The 21,477-nt window shown below is 40.4% G+C and overlaps 5 protein-coding genes across 6 annotated transcripts; 2 read left to right on the forward strand and 3 right to left on the reverse strand.

Moving 5' to 3' along the window:
- The first annotated feature begins 124 nt into the window (after window positions 1-124).
- Window positions 125-1,157, forward strand: LOC125607001. Its single transcript, XM_048776396.1, has 2 exons — window positions 125-512; window positions 596-1,157. Exons 1-2 carry the CDS (start codon window positions 405-407, stop codon window positions 842-844), a joined length of 357 nt encoding a protein of 118 aa, XP_048632353.1. The 5' UTR covers window positions 125-404; the 3' UTR covers window positions 845-1,157.
- LOC106355605 lies at window positions 1,031-3,992 on the forward strand (the record flags this gene model as incomplete). Its single annotated transcript, XM_013795521.3, has 6 exons — window positions 1,031-1,761; window positions 1,845-1,944; window positions 2,175-2,234; window positions 2,544-2,630; window positions 2,721-2,828; window positions 2,917-3,992. Coding segments are annotated over 6 exons (1,404 nt in total), but the record flags the coding sequence as incomplete, so codon positions are not given.
- Window positions 3,993-9,311: 5,319 nt separating this feature from the next.
- Window positions 9,312-11,876, reverse strand: LOC106353095 (heat shock 70 kDa protein 4-like). Its single transcript, XM_013792772.3, has 2 exons — window positions 11,565-11,876; window positions 9,312-11,179 (listed from the first exon to the last, which is right to left on the reverse strand). The coding sequence occupies exons 1-2, from the start codon at window positions 11,776-11,778 to the stop codon at window positions 9,435-9,437; spliced, it is 1,959 nt and encodes a 652-aa protein (XP_013648226.2). The 5' UTR covers window positions 11,779-11,876; the 3' UTR covers window positions 9,312-9,434.
- A 1,060-nt stretch (window positions 11,877-12,936) lies between these two features.
- Window positions 12,937-13,173, reverse strand: LOC106356787 (dolichyl-diphosphooligosaccharide--protein glycosyltransferase subunit 4A). The gene has a single exon (XM_048776397.1). It carries the CDS (start codon window positions 13,171-13,173, stop codon window positions 13,060-13,062), a length of 114 nt encoding a protein of 37 aa, XP_048632354.1. The 3' UTR covers window positions 12,937-13,059.
- LOC106353096 lies at window positions 12,937-21,459 on the reverse strand. 2 transcript variants are annotated; one of them, XM_048776392.1, is made up of 18 exons: window positions 21,044-21,459; window positions 20,766-20,845; window positions 20,485-20,535; window positions 19,677-20,162; window positions 19,250-19,507; window positions 18,673-18,738; window positions 18,073-18,252; window positions 17,908-17,959; window positions 17,541-17,825; window positions 17,343-17,453; window positions 16,952-17,149; window positions 16,563-16,838; window positions 15,820-16,437; window positions 15,158-15,618; window positions 15,006-15,066; window positions 14,820-14,888; window positions 13,423-14,710; window positions 12,937-13,173 (listed from the first exon to the last, which is right to left on the reverse strand). In XM_048776392.1, the coding sequence occupies exons 1-17, from the start codon at window positions 21,248-21,250 to the stop codon at window positions 14,636-14,638; spliced, it is 3,534 nt and encodes a 1,177-aa protein (XP_048632349.1). In that variant the 5' UTR covers window positions 21,251-21,459; the 3' UTR covers window positions 12,937-13,173; window positions 13,423-14,635. The 2 variants fall into 2 exon arrangements, with proteins under 2 accessions (XP_048632349.1, XP_048632350.1); XM_048776393.1 differs by having other exon boundaries at window positions 20,766-20,898; window positions 21,044-21,175.
- Window positions 21,460-21,477: the final 18 nt, after the last annotated feature.

A 21,477-nucleotide genomic window follows, 5' to 3' on the forward strand; every position in this document is an offset into this window, starting at 1 on the left:
TGAACCGAACTCAAACCGAAATCAAAATTTTAAACCGGATCCCAATTTTATAATGGCAACCACCACTTTTATATTTATTTAGTCAAATGAAATATGGTAAAAGCCATGTTTGTGCTGTATTCATACTTTATAGCAAGACTTTCATTGTATATTTTAAATTGAAAATTGACTTCTGTAACACGTATCAAAAACTCTTTTGTGGTAATGGCTTTCACGTCATGACGACTTTTTCTCCTAATCTTTAAAAAAAATTTACAAGCCAATTTTGAATCAACACGAGGCTTCATTGCAGGCACGATTGTTACTTACGATCTCATATCTTCCAACATTTAATCATTTGTAAGAAGCTTCACTAAACTCATGATTAGTTTGCTTTTTTGTCAAGACTCCATAACACAGACGAAATGAAGCTTGAAGACTTACTTGGGGAAGAAGAAACCAAAGATCAAAACAGCGTAGCTGCTCTTCTTGATCATCATCGCCGTCTAAACCGCCAGGAATCGCAACAGCTAGTAAGTGTCAAAACTCATGTACAATTCTTGATGAATCTTCATTTCATAACATATATATTTTTTTTAATTTCTTATTTTTGCAGCCAGCAGAAGTGAAGGATGATTATAAAAGCGAAGAAGAGAAGAAAGACTTGTTAAAGAAGAAACAAAAACGCCGTCTTCAAAGAGATGTAGTGAAAATGCAAGGAGAGCTAGAGGACGAGCAAGCACTCAACAAGGCTTTACGTGACATGCTTCGTGGTCCTGTCATGTCTCAGCCTCGTCTCTCTTTACTGCTTCTTCCTCCTCAGGCAAGTTCATTTGTTCATAAACTCTGCCATTTAAATGTTTGAATGAATAAATTAAACTAAGGGGACTTAATCTCTAAAGAGTTTGTAAGAATATAAGCTTCCACATCGGGAGTTTTAATAAGACATAATTAACATATAACGACTTGGACAAATTCACTTCTCGTCAGTTGGTTTAAAGTTGGAAATCGCACGAATGGTTATTAAAAATGTTTTGAGACTGTATAGGTTCAAGAGCTAATAGAGGAGCTTGGGACGGTTGAGGCAGAGATACTTTGCCTTGAGAAACGAATCCAAGACTTGAAACTTGATGTGCATAGTGAGAGGAAAGAGAATCAAGAACTTGAAGCCAATCTTGATGGAGAGGAAGAAGAAGAGAGGATGATGACTCCTAAGAGACTACTACTAAGGCAGAATCATCTTCCTTGCAACGCTGACAATGCCATTACAAAGATGAGACCGGAAGATCTAAAACAAAGATACAAGTCCTATAGTTGTGAAAATCCTCATCTTATCAAGGATATTCAAAACAACAGTCTTGGCACTCACGCATCAATTGGATCATCCATGGAATTCTCATCAAGAAGCCACTCTTCAACTTTTTATGATGGAACATCAAGAACGCAAGAGAAGAAGAAGAACGTGCAAGAGACGACACCAAATGGAATATCAGAAGATCTGGTGAAGTGCTTGATGGGAATCTATCTTGAACTCAACAGGTCATCGCGTGAGCGAGAAGGGTCGAGAACGGTTTCAAAGCTGAGCCTCTCACACTTGAAGAACGCTTCTTTCAAACGCAAATCGGTGTATGATCAGAACGCATCCAATCTTGATCCTTATGGAGTTGTGATGGGGACTTCTTTCAGGGACATTGGAGAGTACAAGAACTTTATTCACATTACTCGAACCTCCATTGATGTTAGCCGTTTATCTGATTGCTCAACTTCTATTGTCAATCTAAGGTACTTCGGATCCCTTCTTAAATTATCTGCTGAGATAATAAGATTCCATGATCTCTATATAATCAAAAATACTTTTGTTGTAGGGTTTTGAAGGAGAAGTTGAGCAAAGTTGATTTGAGTTTCTTGAATCACAAGAAAAAGATGGCCTTCTGGATCAATACCTACAATGCATGCGTCATGAATGTAACTTGCTTCACTCTAAACATGCTTATTTTCTTTGTTTTTTTGGTACAATATTTTCTTTGTTAACATGAAAGTTGCGGACCTTATACCCATAATCTTTCCCATAGCAAAAATGGTTTGAGCTCAGAGCACAATGAAACCAACCACTTTCATTACCACTAGGTTACCAACACATGCATCTTTGGTTGAAACAAAGTCAAGTGTTTTAAAAACCCTAGTTTGTTTTGCAGGGATTTCTAGAACATGGGTTACCTTCATCAAAGGAGAAACTACTGACCATTCTAAAAATGGTAATAAATACATAACAAAAAGATTCATTTTTTTACTTCTCATACTTCTTCGGTTTCAAACTGATTGCCATTGTAAAATAAACTTTTTGTTACAAAACTAAGTGTTGTTTTACGATTCTAGTGCAGTTTTTACATTAATTTATCTTTATACTTTTAATTAAACTAAAATACAAAAATGCTATAAATTTTTAATAGTTACATAAAATCAAAACTGAACATTTAACTTTTTTTTCTAGTTTGCCTGAGAAAACCTTAAACATGTATACTTTGAAACGAATGAGTACTTATTTATATTACTTGTGTTGAAAGGCGACAATTGACGTGGGAGGAACGCAACTGTCTGCTCTCGATATCGAAGGATCCATCTTGCAGAGTCCATGCGAACCAAGAGAAACTGTAAGTATTGATGTTTACACAAACATCCGGTCCTTTGAAGTTGTTACAAGTGGTTATCAAAATGTTTTGTTCTTTTCATCCGACCAATAGGTTTCAACTGGTGAAAACGAAGCAAGACTACAGAAACGGTACGGTTTCAGATGCATAGAACCAAACCTAATGTTCGTGCTTTGTCGTGGAGATTGGTCTTCACCTGCTGTAAGTTCACTCTTGTTCTTCATACGATATCATACGCTGATAAGCATTATTTCAAAATTAGTAACTAACAGTACATATGATGAATCAGTTGAGAGTCTATACTGCAGAAGATGTGGTGAACGAACTAATCAAAGCAAGAACAGAGTATTTAGAAGCTTCAATAGGTATCTCAGGGAGGAAAAAGATTGTGATTCCAAGATTCTTGCACAAGCGTTTTCGAGATTTTGCGGAGGATGAAGGGTCATTAGTTGAATGGATATGCAGCCAATTACCTCCAGTTCAACGTTGCTTGCAGGTCAAGGAAACAGCGGTCGAGTGGTTGAAAAAGAAAGGTGAGTCGTCTTTGAACAAATTGGTAGAAGTGAGGCCTCATGAATACGAGTTTCGATATCTCTTGCCTTTGTAGATGTAAATGCTTCACTTGGTTGTTTTGGAGCATGAAATGATGTTGTTCTATATATGTGTTTCAACATGTGTGCAAAGAAAAATATTGGTTTTGTGAATTTTGATTAATTTGATTTTTTGAAAATTCATTTGACTCAACAATCACGGTCAAATCTTCTGTCCCTGTTTTAGCTTCATTTGCATGATATCGCAAATAACTTTCCAATCACTAATTTATATTTGCTCTATTTCAGTTTAAATATATTTGTTGGTGAGTGATCTAATCTTGTAACAATGGGTTAGTTATTAGCTTGTTACTCGGGTAGTTAGAGTTAGTTAAGTTTGGTTGAACCGGTTAGGTGTTATATCCGGTTTAGCTTAATTGATTCAGAGAGACTTGTAAACCCCCTTGGTTATATAAAAGGGGATGAGAGATAGAGTAACAAGAGAGACGTTAGCTAAAACAGAAAGAGAGAGAAGACGACTTGTGTAGCTCCGGTGATCTTCATCTTCTCCGTTTTGGAGAGGTGCCTTTGTTCTAGTGGATTTGCTAGACTGAGTCTGGCCCCAGGGATTAGTACTCCACATCGGAGTGATACCCTGGGTAAACAATCGGATCTGTGTCGTTCTTGTATGCTTTCTTTAGAGTATCTTTAGCTATAGCGTTCTTGAGAGTTGAGAGGATCACACGAGTGTCTCAACCGATCGAAGTAGACTTCTGATTCATCTCGAATCAGAGGCGTTCCGCACAACAAGTGGTATCAGAGCCAGGCTGTCAAGATCCGAGGATTCCGATGACGACGAAGAAGATCCGAGCTGAAGTGGAGCTGTTCGACGGAACCGGCGATTTCTCGCTGTGGACGATTCGAATGATGGCGCACTTCGGAGTATCGGGATTGAAAGGAGTCGTGCTCAGTGATAACTTCGAGATCGAAGTTACGGCAACGAAGGAAGAAGAAAAGAAGGGAGACGACGATGATGACGCCGTGTCTACAGAGTCGAAGACGACTCTTGATCCAGTAAAGCTGGAGAAAGACGAGAAGGCGAAAGACATGATCATCCTGAATATTGGAAACCAAGTCCTCCGCAAAATCAAGCACTGCACTACCGCAGCTTCGATGTGGTCGTCTCTTGAAAGGTTGTATCTATCCAAGTCTTTACCAAATCGAATCTTTGTTCAATCACAGTTTTATACGTTTAAATGTGATAGCTCCAAGACTATTGATATAAACGTTGATGAGTTTCTGAAAATTGTTGCAGAGATGGGAAGCCTGAGTGTCAGCGTCACTGACGAGATTCAGGCTATCGTGTTTTTGAGCTCCTTACCAACTAGCTACGATCAGCTGAAGCACACACTCAAGTACGGGAAGGACTCTCTTACGTTGGAGGAAGTAATATCAGCAGCAAGATCCAAACAAAGAGAGCTTAAAGATACTGAAAGGAGTGAGAAGGGGAGCGCCACAGTCCTTTACTCTTCTGATAGAGGAAGGCAAAGTAGGCGGGAAAATGGAGACACACGAAGCAACAGGGGTAGAAGCAAGTCCAAAAATAGGAAGGTTACCTGTTGGTACTGCAAGAAAGAAGGCCATGTCAAAGCTGACTGCTTCGCAAGAAAGAAGAAGATGGATCAAGACAGTGATGGAGAAGTAGCTGTGGCAATTGGAGATCCTGAAACTCTAACAGTTATTACTGATGAAGCAAATGAAAATTGGGTGATCGACTCAGGGTGCACTCATCACATGACCTCCCGTCGCGACTGGTTCACGGAGTACACAGAGAATCAGTCAACAAAGATCCTGCTTGGAGATTTTCATACAGTGGAAACTCTTGGGATCGGCACTGTGAGGATCAACTCTCATGGTGGTTCAGTAAAGATCTTACAAAACGTGCGATATGTTCCATCACTTCGAAGGAACTTGATCTCCACAGGAACTCTTGATAAGTTGGGTTTCAAGCATAGCGGTGGAGATGGCAAGATCATTTTCACAAAGAACTCCAAGGTAGCATGCCAAGGAGTATTGAAGAATGGCTTATACATTCTGGATGGAGAAACGGTGGTTCCTGAAGCCTGCAACTCAGAAGGTCTTAAACTGAAGGTTCCCTTGTGGCATAGCCGGTTGGGGCATATGAGCTACAAGAATCTCCAAGTCCTGGTTAGGAATGGGACTCTGGAAAAGAAAGATGTTGGGTCAGAGTTCTTCTGCGAGCACTGCGTGATGGGAAAATCCAAAAGGGTAAGTTTTGGTACAGGTAAGCATAATACTACTAACGTATTAGAGTACATTCATGCAGATCTATGGGGCTCACAGAATGTGCATCCATCCCTCTCTGGTAACAAATATTTTCTGTCAATAATTGACGATCACTCTAGGAAAGTTTGGATATGTTTCCTTAGCTCAAAGGATGAAACGTTCTCTAGGTTTAGTGAGTGGAAAATACTTGTTGAAAATCAGGTTGATAAGAAAGTAAAATGCCTTAGGACCGATAACGGTCTAGAATTTTGCAACCGTGTGTTTGATGAGTTTTGCAGGAAACATGGCATAGCAAGGAACAGAACGTGTGCGTACACACCGCAGCAAAACGGCGTAGCCGAAAGGATGAATCGCACCATAATGGAGAAGGTACGATGTCTACTAGATGAATCTGGTCTCAGTGAAGACTTCTGGTCAGAGGCTGCTGCGTTCTCTGTGTACACAATAAACCGTTCCCCTTCATCAGCTGTCGAGTTCAAAATTCCAGAAGAAATATGGCTTGGAAAGAAACCGGGATACAAGCATATGAGAAAGTTTGGCTCTGTGGCGTATGTTCATATCAGCCAAGGGAAGCTCAAGCCTAGAGCAGTTAAAGGCGTTCTCATAGGCTACCCCCCAGGCACGAAAGGCTACAAAGTGTGGCTCTTAGAAGGCGAGAAGTGTGTAGTCAGCAGAAATGTGAAATTCTGTGAAGATGTTATGTTCAAGGATATCCCAAAGAACATTGAGAAAGAAGAGCTAACAACCCCTGAAGACGCAGATAAGCCATTTGTGAAAATACCTATCAAGGAAGGTGAAGGTAGCTCAGATCAAGGAGGAGCTACTCAACGTGTGATTGATGATCATGAGACAGAAGACATGAATCAAGATGAAACAGAGCAGGCTCGCTCGGGTCTAACGAACTATCAGTTAGCCAGAGACAGACCTCGAAGAACAGTCGTCCCCCCAGTAAAATTTAACGACTACGACTGCACTGAGGTCGCCTTTGCTCTGTCTATGTTCGAAGTCATGAACATAGAAGAGCCAAGTGATTACTCTGAAGCAAGGGCCAGCAAAGAGTGGGACAAATGGAGCATAGCGTCAGATGATGAGATGAATTCTTTAGTCAAGAACTGTACGTGGGTGTTGGTGAAGAGACCAAAAGATCGAAAGGTCATAAGTTGCAGATGGCTATACAAGATCAAGCCGGGCATAACTGAAGAAGATCCCAAGCGACATAAAGCACGGTTGGTGGCCAGAGGTTTTTCCCAAAAGGAGGGTATTGATTACCATGAGGTCTTTGCTCCAGTAGTGAAACATGTATCAATACGTGTGTTGCTGTCACTTGTGGTCAATTTGGATTTAGAATTGGAGCAAATGGACGTGAAGACGGCGTTTCTTCATGGCAACCTTGATGAAGATTTATTCATGGAGCAACCCGAAGGATATGAAGACAAACAGAAGCCAGATCACGTATGTCTTCTCAAGAAGTCTTTATACGGGCTTAAGCAGTCACCTCGTCAATGGAACAAACGTTTTGATGAGTTCATGACACAGCATGGTTATAAAAGGAGTAGTAGTGACGCTTGTGTCTACACAGGAAAGGGTTCAGATGGCAGTTTGGTATACCTCTTGTTATATGTAGACGACATGCTTCTAGCGGCTAAAGACGTGAAAGATGTGAAGAAGCTTAAAGAGCAGCTGGAGTCAAGTTTCGAAATGAAGGATCTAGGACCAGCACGAAAGATTTTAGGCATGGACATCTATAGAGACAGAAGCAAAGGTGTTCTAAGGTTGGGACAAACTGACTACATCAGAAAGGTGGTCTCAAACTTTAGAATGGAAGGAGCAAAGAGCTCTCTCACACCAATGGGAGCTCATTTTAAACTCTCTGCAGTAAAAGAGCGAGAGGAAGGCATTGATACTGAGGTAATCCCATATCTGTCTGCAGTGGGAAGCATCATGTATGCGATGATTGGTTCTCGGCCTGACCTCGCATATGCAGTTGGTTTGGTCAGCCGGTTCATGAGTAGACCTGGGGAGATTCATTGGGAAGCAGTGAAATGGCTACTCAGATATATGAAGGGTTCAGCAGAAGTTCAACTGGTCTTCACCAGAGAGAAGGAGTTCAAAGTCCAAGGTTACTGTGATTCCGACTTTGCAGGCGATAGAGACAAGAGTAGATCTCTATCTGGATATATTTTCACAATTGGAGGTAATGTGGTGAGTTGGAGATCGAGTCTCCAACCAGTGGTAGCTCTGTCAACAACTGAAGCAGAGTATATCTCGTTAACGGAAGCTGTGAAGGAAGCCATATGGCTTAAGGGTCTGCTTAAGGAGTTGGGAATTACGCAGGGACCAGTTCAAGTTTGGTGTGACTCCCAAAGTGCTATTTGTTTGTCCAAGAACGCAGTGTTCCATGAACGCACAAAGCACATGAGGGTCAAATATGATTTCATACGAGATATCATCGATGAAGGGGAGATTGAAGTGGTGAAGATACATACGAGCAGGAACCCGGCTGATATTTTGACGAAAGTGGTTCCGGTGAGTAAGTTCAATGCAGCGTTGAGCTTGCTCAAGGTCATTAAAGCTTAAATGCTTGACTGCGCCAGACGGTATAAGTCTAGAAGGTGAATCCACAGCAGAGAACAAAGGGGTACTAGAAGAGCAAGTACGAGATGGAAGTTTCAAGCTTAGCTCAAGGAGGAGTATGTTGGTGAGTGATCTAATCTTGTAACAATGGGTTAGTTATTAGCTTGTTACTCGGGTAGTTAGAGTTAGTTAAGTTTGGTTGAACCGGTTAGGTGTTATATCCGGTTTAGCTTAATTGATTCAGAGAGACTTGTAAACCCCCTTGGTTATATAAAAGGGGATGAGAGATAGAGTAACAAGAGAGACGTTAGCTAAAACAGAAAGAGAGAGAAGACGACTTGTGTAGCTCCGGTGATCTTCATCTTCTCCGTTTTGGAGAGGTGCCTTTGTTCTAGTGGATTTGCTAGACTGAGTCTGGCCCCAGGGATTAGTACTCCACATCGGAGTGATACCCTGGGTAAACAATCGGATCTGTGTCGTTCTTGTATGCTTTCTTTAGAGTATCTTTAGCTATAGCGTTCTTGAGAGTTGAGAGGATCACACGAGTGTCTCAACCGATCGAAGTAGACTTCTGATTCATCTCGAATCAGAGGCGTTCCGCACAACAATATTTACTTTTTGAAAAACAATTTGATGTATAACCGAAAAGATAAGTGTCCCTTAATGTGTGACTCAAAATCTGCACACACTTTCATCATATACATGACCGATTCAATTTTATTATGCCGTTCCACATACACTACTACTATATAGCATAAACCTAGACAAACATTTACAAACCAAAGGCTGAGAGGACATCACCTCTCAAACAGAGGAACAAAACAGAGGACGAATCTCATCCCAGTTGTGGAGTCATTTCCAAGATGCTAAAGCAGAAAATTAAAAAAGCGTATTTAGGAGAAAGACCATTGCGTCTCCTCCTTACAGCAGAAGAGTGAAGCGCTGTAGTGCAAATCCATCTTTGACTGTCAGCGAGTCTCGCTCTCTTTTTAAGGTTAACCCGCAGCCAAGTAACTTGTGGGGCTAATGGATCAACGATATGAATGCTAGAGTTCATATATGCTTGAGCTTGATAGACGAGAAAGGTGCTTCGGCGTTACAAATAACCAATGTTTTCAGAATAAATAAATTGCCTAGGTACACATATCATATTAGGGGTGTACACATAAAAACTTAACCGATGTTTTCAGAATAAATCAATTGCCTAGAGACTAGTGCAGTAACTTGCTGTTTTGAAGTAGATAATATCTTGCTTGGAAAGAGTAACTTATAATGATGGAACTCAGTAGATTTTATCACAAAGCAGGTTCCAATTAACATAGAAAGCTTAACATAGCAGCAAGCAAACAAACATAAGGATTAAAGCAAAAACTCACAAAACAACAGTAGATAGAACTTAATCAACTTCTTCAATCTTTGGTCCAGCACCACCACTTCCACCAGCAGGAACATCATCATCCATACCTCCAGCACCACCACCCATATCACCACCAGCTCCACCTTGATACATCCTCGCAATAATAGGATTACAAACAGACTCAAGCTCCTTCATCTTATCCTCAAACTCATCTGCCTCAGCCAACTGGTTCCCATCCAACCATTCAATCGCCTGATCAATCGCATCCTCAATCTTCTTCTTATCCGCCGCCTCGAGCTTAGAGGCAATCTTCTCATCCTTGATTGTGTTCCTCATATTGTACGCATAATTCTCCAACGCATTCTTAGCATCAACCTTCTTCTTGTGCTCCTCATCCTCAGCCTTATACTTCTCCGCTTCTTGCACCATCTTCTCAATCTCCTCCTTAGACAGCCTCCCTTTATCGTTAGTGATGGTAATCTTGTTCTTCTGTCCAGTAGTCTTGTCTTCCGCCGAGACGTTGAGGATGCCGTTAGCGTCGATGTCGAAACAGACTGTGATCTGAGGGACACCACGCGGCGCAGGAGGGATGCCGCTTAACTCAAACTTCCCTAAGAGGTTATTATCTTTTGTCCTCGCTCTCTCTCCTTCGTAGACTTGGATCAACACACCAGGCTGGTTGTCCGAGTAAGTAGAGAAGATCTGCTCCTTCTTTGTCGGAATCGTAGTGTTCCTCGGGATCAGAACCGTCATAACCCCACCGGCAGTCTCCAAACCTAAAGACAAAGGAGTGACGTCAAGCAGCAGCAAATCTTGAACCTTCTCGTTCCCTTCACCGCTCAAGATCGCAGCCTGTACCGCCGCGCCGTACGCGACGGCCTCATCAGGGTTAATACTCTTACAAAGCTCCTTCCCGTTGAAAAAGTCTTGGAGAAGCTGCTGCACTTTAGGGATCCTGGTGGACCCGCCGACGAGTACCACGTCATGAACGTTGCTCTTATCCATCTTAGCGTCTCTCAGACACTTCTCCACCGGCTCCATACATTTTCTGAAGAGATCCATGTTCAGCTCCTCGAACCTCGCGCGCGTGATGGTCGTGTAGAAGTCGATCCCTTCGTAGAGAGAGTCAATCTCTATCGTCGTCTGCGCGGTGGACGAGAGAGTCCTCTTCGCTCTCTCGCAGGCTGTTCTCAGCCTGCGGAGAGCTCTCGGGTTACCCGTGATGTCCTTCTTGTGCTTCCTCTTAAACTCTTGGACGAAGTGGTTAACCATTCTGTTGTCGAAGTCCTCACCTCCGAGGTGAGTGTCACCAGCCGTCGCCTTCACTTCAAAGATCCCTTCCTCAATCGTCAGCAACGAGACATCGAACGTACCACCTCCCAAGTCGAATATAAGCACGTTCTTCTCACCGACACTCGACGCCTTCTTGTCGAGTCCGTAGGCAATAGCAGCAGCTGTAGGCTCGTTGATGATACGCATCACGTTGAGACCGGAGATGACTCCAGCGTCCTTTGTGGCTTGACGCTGAGAGTCGTTGAAGTAGGCAGGGACCGTGACGACAGCGTTTTTGATGGAGGTGCCGAGGTATGCTTCTGCGATCTCGCGCATTTTGGTGAGAACCATCGAGGAGATCTCTTCTGCGGAGAACTGTTTCTCCTCTCCCTTGTAGTTGACGCTGATCATTGGCTTCTCGGCTGGACCGGAGATGACTTTGAATGGCCAGTGCCTCATGTCTGCTTGGACCGAGGGGTCGCTGAATCTTCTGCCAATAAGACGCTTAGCATCTGCAACCAACAATTGTTTCAGGTCAATATAAAATGTAAATAATGTTGTAAAAAAATCACTAAACTGTAATTAATTTTTTTTTGACAAATTAAGAAATTTCTAGCTAATTAAGAAATAACATAAAAAAAAAGTAATTAGAAAAACTCGGGAATTAAAAAATTGCTAGATGATGATTCACAATTAACCAATCTCTAGACAGTAACCAAGGTTTTGTAGAATAATATTATCTCCACGGTTTTTAATCGTTAAAAAAAAAATCATTCTGTCTATGTCTATGATCGATTTCCCGCGTTAATACGGTTAGACCGGTTCGTTACTAAAACACTATTATTCGAAAACTAAAGCAGAGCTCATGATTTGAGATGAAAGTATTTGAAAACTTACCAAAGACGGTGTTGGTAGGGTTCATAGCGACTTGATTCTTAGCAGCATCGCCTATGAGACGCTCGCTGTCAGTGAAGGCAACGTAGGAAGGAGTTGTGCGGTTGCCTTGATCGTTGGCGATGATCTCGACGCGGTCATGCTGCCACACGCCAACGCAAGAGTAGGTAGTACCGAGATCGATACCGATCGCTGGACCTTCGCCTTTACCCGCCATTAGATTATCAAAATCGAGATTGTGTGTTGACCTTTTTTTTTCTTCTTCTTCTTCTTTCTTTGTGATTTGTGTGTTTATGATTTTGAGTATGGGGATGGGAGAGGTGTTTAAATATGAGTGAAGGGTCGGTAAAAGAGAGGTTCGAGAATGTTCAGGTGATGCTGTTTCAGCCGTTGGATCTTATTTGTCGGAGTCTTTCCTTTTTTGTTGTTGTCTTGATTCTAGCTCTTTCCAGATGTCTCTTTTTAAATATTTCAAAACTTAAGAATGTGTAACTTGACCCAAAAAAAAAAAAAGAATGTGTAACTACCATCTTTGAATGGTAGCCAGCCAGCCAGCCAGGTCACCCAGTGAAAAGAGTTTTACTTTTTCACAGCGTATGTCTTTTCAACCGTTTTACTCACTGTGATTTTGCACTTGGACAATAATTTTTTAATGCACTAAAATATAAAACTCTTTGATAAATTTAAACCTAAACTTGGAACACTTTGGAATATGAGTTTGATGGTAATATTAAAGGATAAAGTGTGGTGTTTTTTTCTGAAAACATGGTCATACAATTAATTTTGGCATTAAAACTATACAGAAATTTCTTTATCAATGAAGAATCGATCTTATATTTTAGACCATAAATATTTTAAATAAAATTAAATAATTTTATAATTTACGGATCATAAATGTGATTTTTACAAAAGGTCAAAATAAATATTTCATTAGTTTATGTCCAAAATCAACTATATATCAACGATTTTTTTTTTTTTAAAGAATTATTAACTGCATATATAAGATATCATATATCATTAGAAAACCAGATCTTGATACGTATATTAATCATTGGATTACATATTCTATGGTTGTGTCGGAACGAAATAAGGTTAGTTTACTGACTTCATCCAGAGCCTCTTTTTGTTTCGATATATCCCAAATGTTAATCCTAATTAGTACTAATTAAATTTGCTTATTGGGTTCTTCGTCACCTCAGAAAGCATATGACGTTTAGGTCGGTCGGGTGTGCTAAAGATTTTTGCATGTAATTCATGTGAACGTGAAACAACCTAAACCATCTTAGCTGCATTTACTTGGTTGGGCCTAGAGTTGACGCTTTTAGATCAGCTAAATATAGGTGACGAAATGAAGATGTGAAACAGCTTACAAACATCTTGACAACATATTCTTTTTTTTTTTTTCACAACATCTTGACAACATATTCATCTCAACAAAGACTGTTATTATAAAGTAAAGAAAAAGGGACTTATATATCGTCAGCTAAAAATACATAACTCAAGTGGCTTCGAACTTGGGATCAGCAGCTACGTAATGATAAGCAATTACCAATGCGAAGATGAAGATGCCAAGGAAGTTTACTATAAACCCCAAGTCTTGATCATCAATCATCTGCACCAAACATAAACAACATTTGAGCAAAACATTATTGTTCCATCAATAAACAACAAACAAATTCAATTGATCATTTGCTAAGACGGAATCAAAGGACCACCACACACAGATGGCGCCCAGAGAAAACCTTCTGTCGCGAGAAACACACAATCTCAGACTGAGCAGATCAGAAATCAAACACAGTTGGTGAAATCAGATCTCTCAAGGAAGGACGGGTAGATATTAAAATTGAGCATAAAATTTTACCGTTTTATCAGGACGGAATCGGTGGAGATGGATCAGATCTTCAGGAGCTTGAAGCGCAGAACAGAACAAGTATTGGATCTTCTCAGGGTCTCAATGATGTCTGAGGGTTTCTTTACTTACTTTTCACGAGATAAGCCTGGCCCATTACGTAATTTTCATAATACTCTATGGATTAAATTGGTAAGTAAATTACTTTTCACGAGATAAGCCGACCGGGGATATTTTAGTTACGTGGCATTTGGTTTCAGCCTGAATTAAATAATTAAAGTGGGCCAGGCTTACATACTTAATTATCAATTGCGGAAGCTGCACAGCGTTTTGTAAGAACGCATGGTTGCTCTGCATATTGCACACGCTATTGAACTACTATTCAATTTCAAATGGCAAAAAATCTCAATTCTGGAACAGATGTGCCAGACTTTTGTTTTGGTGTTTAGGGATCTCTTCTACAGCTTGAAGCTGAAGGTTCAGGCTTTTTGTACAGACAAAACATAAAAATGGTTACTTTCTATAGATCTCTTTACGAAATAATGGCAGCCAAAAATCATAAACATTACAAAAAGCACTGGTAAGGTTCACACACTTTTCACATAAGTCATAACAATTTTAAAGGCAAAAACATTCGACACCCAAAGGCCAATAAGCCTATCTATCTCTACTTCTCTACACAACACAAACCCCTCTTGTCCTGACTATACAAAAGCAGAGCTCCAAGAAAACAAAAATTTCTGGAGCTGCAGCTTCTGTTCATGATTTTGTTAATAATACACAACTTCAGTTTGTTAGGCAAAAAAAATGACTACGGCAGTTATCAGAAGCTCAGTGTCTCTCTATGTTCGCCATTTCCGCAGAAAAAGGAGAAGGCGGATAAATCATATGATCACATTCCAGTTGATCCGTTAAACCAACAGCTTTCTTCAGATCTTAACCAAAACCAGATCTCAGCCAAAGTGATGTCAGATGAACCCACCAGACTCTGTCACACAAAGAAGACATAATCTGATCTAATCTGATCTCACTTGCAGATTCCCCCCTTGCTACTTTCACTGACGAGTCCACTATCATGAAATGTCTTTCACTTTCACTAAATTCTCTTCTTCTTTTTTAGCAGCAGAGTGGTGCTAAAAGTTGCCCTCTAAGATCTTTTCTTTTTTTAAACAGAGGAACTTACCGAAGCCAGATATAATAAACTTAACTTGCGAGAACCCCAAGTTTAAAGCTCGTTCGATAGCTGGAGTATACCACACATCTGCAGGTATGGATTCTCCAGCAGTTTCTCACTATTGCTCTGCACAAAACAAGAATACTATTATACATGGCACAAAACAAGAGAAAAAAACTCATTGATATCTGAGGTTCTATGACACCACACCCTGAATTATTACAGTAGCTTTTACCTGCTGAGCCTTAAAGACAAGCTTCTGAAGCATGTTTTGGTATTTCTCTGGTTCCTCCGTCATCATCCTCTGAAATAACCGAAACTTTAACCAGTGAGCAAACGTGAACCAGTTGAAAGCTTATTTTTCTTCCGATGTATGTATGTTTTTCCAAATCAAAATGGTGAATTTGAGAAATTTTCTTGCCTTTAGTAGAAATGCTGAAGAGTAATAAGCCACCCTTGAGTCAGTATCATCCAGGAGTTCCCTATACAGATAAACATAAGTTTGTAAATGCTACGAAACATGCACAGATAAATCAACTTGGACTGGAAGTATGGAAGAGTCAACTGAATCACCTGAAGAACTCCTCTCCACCAACTTCTTGAAAAGCAACTGTATCTGCCGTACATTTACCGATCAGAAGTAATAGCAGGGTGGCTCGAATATCAGAGGTTGCCCCTGGGATATTCCCTCTTCCTTTGCTTCCAACGGCGACACCAAGTGCAATGTTGTCAGTTGCTGCACCTGCTAGTTGAATCAAAGGCCAATAAAACAAAGCCGCTGGAACACGAGCAACCAGCTGCATAGGGACGATGGCTTGTCCACGCAGAAGCATTGCTGCCATTGACGCTGTCTCGCACGTTGAAACAGATACATTGTTGTGCCGAGGCCTGGTGTCAGCATCATCCATACTCTCTTTATAGCTCTTACCATGGGATGTATCAAATTTGTTATTTCTATCAGAAGAACTGGGGACTGCTTCCTCATCGGCAGACAAGACTTTCAAGCACAATTGCGAGAAAAGAATGTCACACATCTGCTTGGAAAAACAGAGAGAAGACAGAGATAAATTAAAACTTCATCTGGGTAAAATTATAGACGGACTACTTTGATGCCAGTTACGCAAAAATAGAACATATATGTAAGATAGATATCAGCAAGCTTTAGAGTGGCCTTTGATAAGAAAATTGACAAAGCAAAGGAAAAGAGCAAGCAAAAGGATTCAAAGAATATGTACCTTTAAGATATTAAGCCGGTCAGTTTCATTTATTTGTGCCATCAAAGACAAAGCGCTGCTCATTATGTCTATAACAGCATTTGCTTTCTCTAGTCGTGTGTCTTTTTGATCCTGACTAGCACTTCCAACAGTTGATCGCTGTGTCTCATTCTCATCTAGTAAAAACTTGGAACGCATAAGAAGCCTCTCCAGAATGAACAGGAAACCCCATCTGATAACACTGTTCTTTGACTTCAAGAGTCCACAAAGGAGATGTACGGAAACAGGTATATCAGAAGTAATTAAAGAGTCGGAAGCACCACAACTGGCAATCTTTTGCTGCAGGTCTTTTATGCTCAGCCATATACTTCCACCACTCTCTTCACTAATTTCCGCTATCAGAAGATCCCCCAACCAGATATATCCATTTTGACGATTTGTGGCTCTTTCTGAATGAAGAAGAGAGTGCAAAGTAGCCCAAGCTAGATTCACTGACATGCTTATATCATTTCTTAACTCTTGAATGGTTTCCATGTACTTGGACGACTTGGTTATCTGTCTGAGATGCAGAAACTCTTTGTCCAAGTGAGTAAACGAAGCTACTATCGTGTCAAATTTTTCTGTTATATTTGCCAAAAGCTGCAAGTAGGAAGAAAAAAGGGAGTTAGAAAAAAAGAGCTGTGACTGGCAAACAATATAAACCACGACTCTTTGTCAGACACTAATAAAAATATTGCAAGATACTCTAACAAGAACAAACCTACCTGGTTTAGATGTTCGCTGTTGCTAAACCCAGACAATGAAGCAGCAATTGATCTTCGCAGGATTTCCCCTATGCCTTCAACACCAAGCTTAACAGAAATGTAGAAAGCTTCAGGTGCATCAGCAAGAGCAAGCCGAACAGCGAAAGGTTGAATCTCATCATCAGTGTACTCTGAAAGACCAGCAGCTGAGCATGCCTCATTAATTTGATGCAGAACATAGTCAAATAAAACCGAGTAGAGATTTCTTCTTTCCTCTCTAGTGGTTGCCAAAGAGTACTGTATCAAAAGATGAGTCCCTTAATCTAACAGAAAATAATTGGGGCTCAAACTATCTATTTGAATGGTTTCTGAGAAAGGTCATCAGTTCAACTAGTATATCTTCGCAGTACCTTATAGAAAATGAACTCCACGCCACCAATCAGATCGACCTGTTCTATAAGAAAACTTGAGGCACTTGACGTTGCTTTGATAGAACCATCTAGCTCTGGAGATCGATAAAACATATTTGTCATGATACAGATAAGCTTGGAATGAACAACTTCTGACCAAGAATTCCTTTTGCTAGTTCCTAGAAGAGCTTTAATAACCTGGCTCACGGAAAATAACTGGCTCGTCAGAAAGTACAGCTTAGCAAGAGAGCCAATTTAATGGTAGCATACCGCGGAAAAGAGAAATAATAAATGTCTAAGAAACAAATAAAATGAGAGATCCAAATGAGAGTAGGAAGGCAATGACAGCAGAAGGAAAAGATAATAATTCAGCCGCATAGGCCTAACATACCCTTATGTCAAGACCATTTAGCTGCTTTCTCCTTATTTTGCCTCTATCACAGACAAAATATAGCAAGCAGCTGAGAGCAGATGCCCAAACGGATTCTTCCTTTTCCTCAACCTACGAAAACAATTTTGAAGGTATAAAATCCAAAACAAATCTTTTTTTTTTGACGTCAAACAGAGAAGAAAGAAAGGCGTAAGATACCTGAACTAGGACAAGGAGTATTTCAAATAAGATTTTTAATATCCAAGACTCGAAGTTCTCAATAGCTGAAGAAGTGCTTGACATCTTAGGCAAGTCTCTCCTTCTTGTCCCTTGAAGCAGTAGCCTATTTTCATTGTCAATAAATGTTTCTTGGGCGTATTCTTCCTCAATGGTTGAAGCATTAACACTTATCTTTGGCTCCAACAATTGTGCATGAACTCCTAAATTAAGGATTAAATCAAATACACGAATCCTACAAGCTGCATTTGTGGAGCAAAGCATTTCCTGAAATAAATTTGCATGCATGGCTAGAACTGTTAGTAAGCAGTTTAAATATCACAGTATTGTATCTGAGTCGAAATCACACCTCGAGCATGGACAGAGTAAGAGGAGCAGCAATTCTAGCGTCCAAGACATACCTAAAAAGATAGGGTTTTCAAAACGAAGTACCATAAGCTTGCAATTATAAAAGGGAGGAAAGGATTACTAGAAATCTTAATGGGACTACACAACTAGGTTGGCGGTAGCGTACATGTCAATAACAAGCTTTATCAGGACGCTCACAGCCACATCCATCGACGTCTTCCCAGTCTTGCTATTCAATTGGGGTGATACGGTCATTGGATTTGAAGGGGTGGATGATGCCTCTGACCAAACAGCGGCGATCACCTCACCTACCTCGGCAGGGTTTAGGCGCAGTGGTTGTTGTTCACTACAAAATCGTGCAGGGAACGAGAGTTATTTGTTGTAATATAGGTGAGAGCTAAAATTTGCTTCAGAAACATGCTTTCCATGCAGGTATTTTCTTTTCATTCACAACAGTTATTTACTCAGACGGCGTGATCCACCATGCACATACACAATAGTGGACGAGTCACTCTCAAACCACTTAAGGCACAGAGAAATAAGATATACTGATCGTAAAGAGTTTATTCAACTACAGATCTTTGTCAGTTGCTTACCAATTCAAACCTTAGAGGTAAGTATCAGGTATTATCGTAGAGGTAAGTAAACCTTATTACATGACATAACCTTATTACTTATCAAGGAAGACTTCAACAAAAATTAATTAAGTGGCATCAAGTAAATGAAGAAAGAAGACCCAAAGATTATATAGACATTCCATTTTTACCTGTAATGACGATACTGAAAAAGTGGTCTGGCACGTGGACGAAATGTGCTCACTGTGGAATCATCCCTGCAGATCATGCAAATCTTCAATCTAAAAACACACTAACTTTCAAAACAGAGTTTATGCTTTAATAAGATTTTTTTCAAAACATCATTCTCGTTAGGTCCAATCATGCAAAAGTGCAACCCCTGAAAATATATATATTGTAAATAGCACCATTTATGTGACTCTTTCGAAACTATCCGGAAATGCCGTTATGTCATAAGCTTTTTGTCATCAAATGGAGATATTTGATATCAATACCATGCTGGTTTCCAAATAGTGACATTTCAGTAAGTTCCCTTAATTTATGAAAATAAAATAAAATCCTTATTATTTGCATGTGCTGCATTATCAATATTAATAGATGGCATCTGCTCTAGAGGAAAGAATTATAATCACTTCTTGAAATCTAGGAGTCCCGTTTCTAGGCGCCTAGAAAGAGTCATGTAAAAGCTTGCAAGGCATACAATGCCAGTATAATCCTAAGTCCTCACTTTGCAAATTACTACAGAAAAAGACACAACAGAATACATACCAGATCTGCTGAGGGCCAGCCCTAGTGCGTTTGGTAGCTGTTACCGCTCTCAAGTGAGAGCGAGCTGAGACTGAATTTGTTATCATCGTGACTGAAGCTGGCTGCAGGAGCTGTTCTAAGTAAGGCATTTCTGTGGTACCAAAATATTTCCAGTGTTGGCCCTTCATTTTAGCTTCCATATCCCCTACGAGTAGGCCGGCAGCGCCAACTTCCAAAAGATTACAATTGTTCATGTCTTGGAGATTCACAGGGCGTTCACTAACCATGCAAAGAGTATACATTTAGTGACGCCAAGTACTAAAGCCATGCAACGAGGAAGTGCTTGTGATATTAAGTATATCTCTACTAAGATACACGAATTTATAGTCAAGAAATAAAGCAAAAGTGCGTTTGAACATTTGTGAGAACAGAATCATGTAGGATGTACCTTTCAGAAGAAGCTGATGATAACTGAAGCGCCCCAACCCAACGCCAATTCAGTAAGTCTGATGATATGTATTCAGTGTCTTCCAGAGCATTAAATTCTTCTATATTTGACAAGTTTGAAACAGACAGATCTGCAGCATCCTTTTTCTGTGGAGACTCTGCGGCAGCAGGACTTAACTGGGAATCGAATGATTTGCTCAACAAAGAGGATAGAGATGGCAATAACTTTCTTGACGCAAGAGTAGCTCCCGCAAATGCTGCAGGTTGGAAGGAACGCCTGGGGATATGTAGTGCCACAAGGGAACGCACATAATGCAATGACTTCACCAAAGCTCCAGAAGCAAAGCTGGACACTGGTAAAGGAGAAGCACCCAATGGTGCTGATAAAACAGGCAATGATTTTTGCTTCAAGCTAGCATCGCACTCAGCAATCAGGTTCACGCAAAACCTATCGACCTGCAGTAGTGTCTCCTCACTAGGTTTATATCTGTAGAACAACAAGGGGTTACTATAATGTAAACATATAATCAACGGAAAACACTGGACGACCTGTATATATATTACAGACAACCGTCATTATATAGCAGAAAAAAAATGCACACTTAATCTCTAGGTTTGAACAACTATTATGTCCCCTTTCATATTCAAATGATCTACTAAATAATTAACCAAACGTAGGAATCCCCATAAACAGAACACAAAAATGGAAATAGTGAGTAAGATGAGCTGAGGAGCTTTAATAAACAAAAGAGATACTAGTTCAAAGAAGCAAATAAAAATAATCAAGTTATTGGACTAAACTATAATACCTTAAGAGATACCGTTTTAGTAATGCCACACACCTCGTCACCACAGCTGGACTGTAAAACATAAATTGAACATTAGCAATTAATATTTAAGACCATCATAATTGAGAAAAAATTAGATTATCGCAATCTGCATCCTAGCTGCATAAAGGTTCTACTCAGTATAGGTTCCTCAGGTACTTTACAATTCAACCTAGGTGGATGATATACCTATGCAGAGAGGTTGCCAAGTTTGCTTAGTTACTTCCCCCACACACTTTTATCTTAGACATCTGTTCAATTACCTGCGATCTCTCTCTGCAATAGTATGCTCTAAGAGCATGTTGTAGGTCAGGTCCGTCGTGGCAGCGGCTGATAAATAATCCTGCAATCACCACGTGATTACGTGAATCTCCATAAAGGGCTCTAAATCATTAACTGCAAATGCCAACACCACACGCAAAAGAAACGCAACTGCTATCTTCGTATATCAATTGATCTCTTTACACATCAAAACTGTATTTACTTTCCACAAAAATGGAAATACTATCTAATTTTCGCAGTAAGGAGTTACACTACACACCCGGAGATTTCTAAGAGATTCAGACGGTGGCATGGAAGGGATCGCGCCATGGTGAGAGGTAGTCGGAGGAGGGGAGGACGAGAGGCAATCCGCCACGGCGCGGCGCAGCGGCTCAGGCGGCCTCTTGGAGGAAGAAGATCTGAGGTGGGAGCCGGTAACACCGAGCTGCAGCAAGCGGGAGCTTCCGGGGCTAAAAGTGGTTGACATCAATTTAAATCTCGCCGCCACTCGAGAAGTGAAGACTTTTTCTTCCGATTCGGTTATGTGTTGCTCTCTGGCTAACGTCTTCTTCTTCAGATGAGCTCTCAAGCTCTTTCGTTTTTGATTTCCATGGTGTTTTTGCAATTTGGTCCCTTTAATTTAAACATTTTCTAGATTCAGTATCATATATGTTTTTTCTTACATATTAATCCATTGAATATATCAGTGGGCCC

This window comes from Brassica napus, chromosome A3, assembly GCF_020379485.1.
Source record: "Brassica napus cultivar Da-Ae chromosome A3, Da-Ae, whole genome shotgun sequence".
NCBI lineage: Eukaryota > Viridiplantae > Streptophyta > Magnoliopsida > Brassicales > Brassicaceae > Brassica > Brassica napus.

Bases quoted from the DNA above. Each gene is read 5' to 3' on its own strand.
- LOC125607001 (XM_048776396.1), top strand. From the start codon at position 405: ATGAAGCTTGAAGACTTACTTGGGGAAGAAGAAACCAAAGATCAAAAC. The intron at 513-595 runs GTAAGTGTCAAA...TTATTTTTGCAG, and splicing joins GCCAGGAATCGCAACAGCTA to CCAGCAGAAGTGAAGGATGA.
- LOC106353095 (XM_013792772.3), bottom strand. From the start codon at position 11,778: ATGGCGGGTAAAGGCGAAGGTCCAGCGATCGGTATCGATCTCGGTACT. The intron at 11,180-11,564 runs GTAAGTTTTCAA...TGTTGGTTGCAG, and splicing joins CCCTACCAACACCGTCTTTG to ATGCTAAGCGTCTTATTGGC.
- LOC106356787 (XM_048776397.1), bottom strand. From the start codon at position 13,173: ATGATTGATGATCAAGACTTGGGGTTTATAGTAAACTTCCTTGGCATC.
- LOC106353096 (XM_048776392.1), bottom strand. From the start codon at position 21,250: ATGTCAACCACTTTTAGCCCCGGAAGCTCCCGCTTGCTGCAGCTCGGT. The intron at 18,253-18,672 runs GTAAAAATGGAA...ACGATTTTGTAG, and splicing joins TTTCAGTATCGTCATTACAG to TGAACAACAACCACTGCGCC. The intron at 16,438-16,562 runs GTAGGTTTGTTC...TCCTACTTGCAG, and splicing joins ACAGCGAACATCTAAACCAG to CTTTTGGCAAATATAACAGA.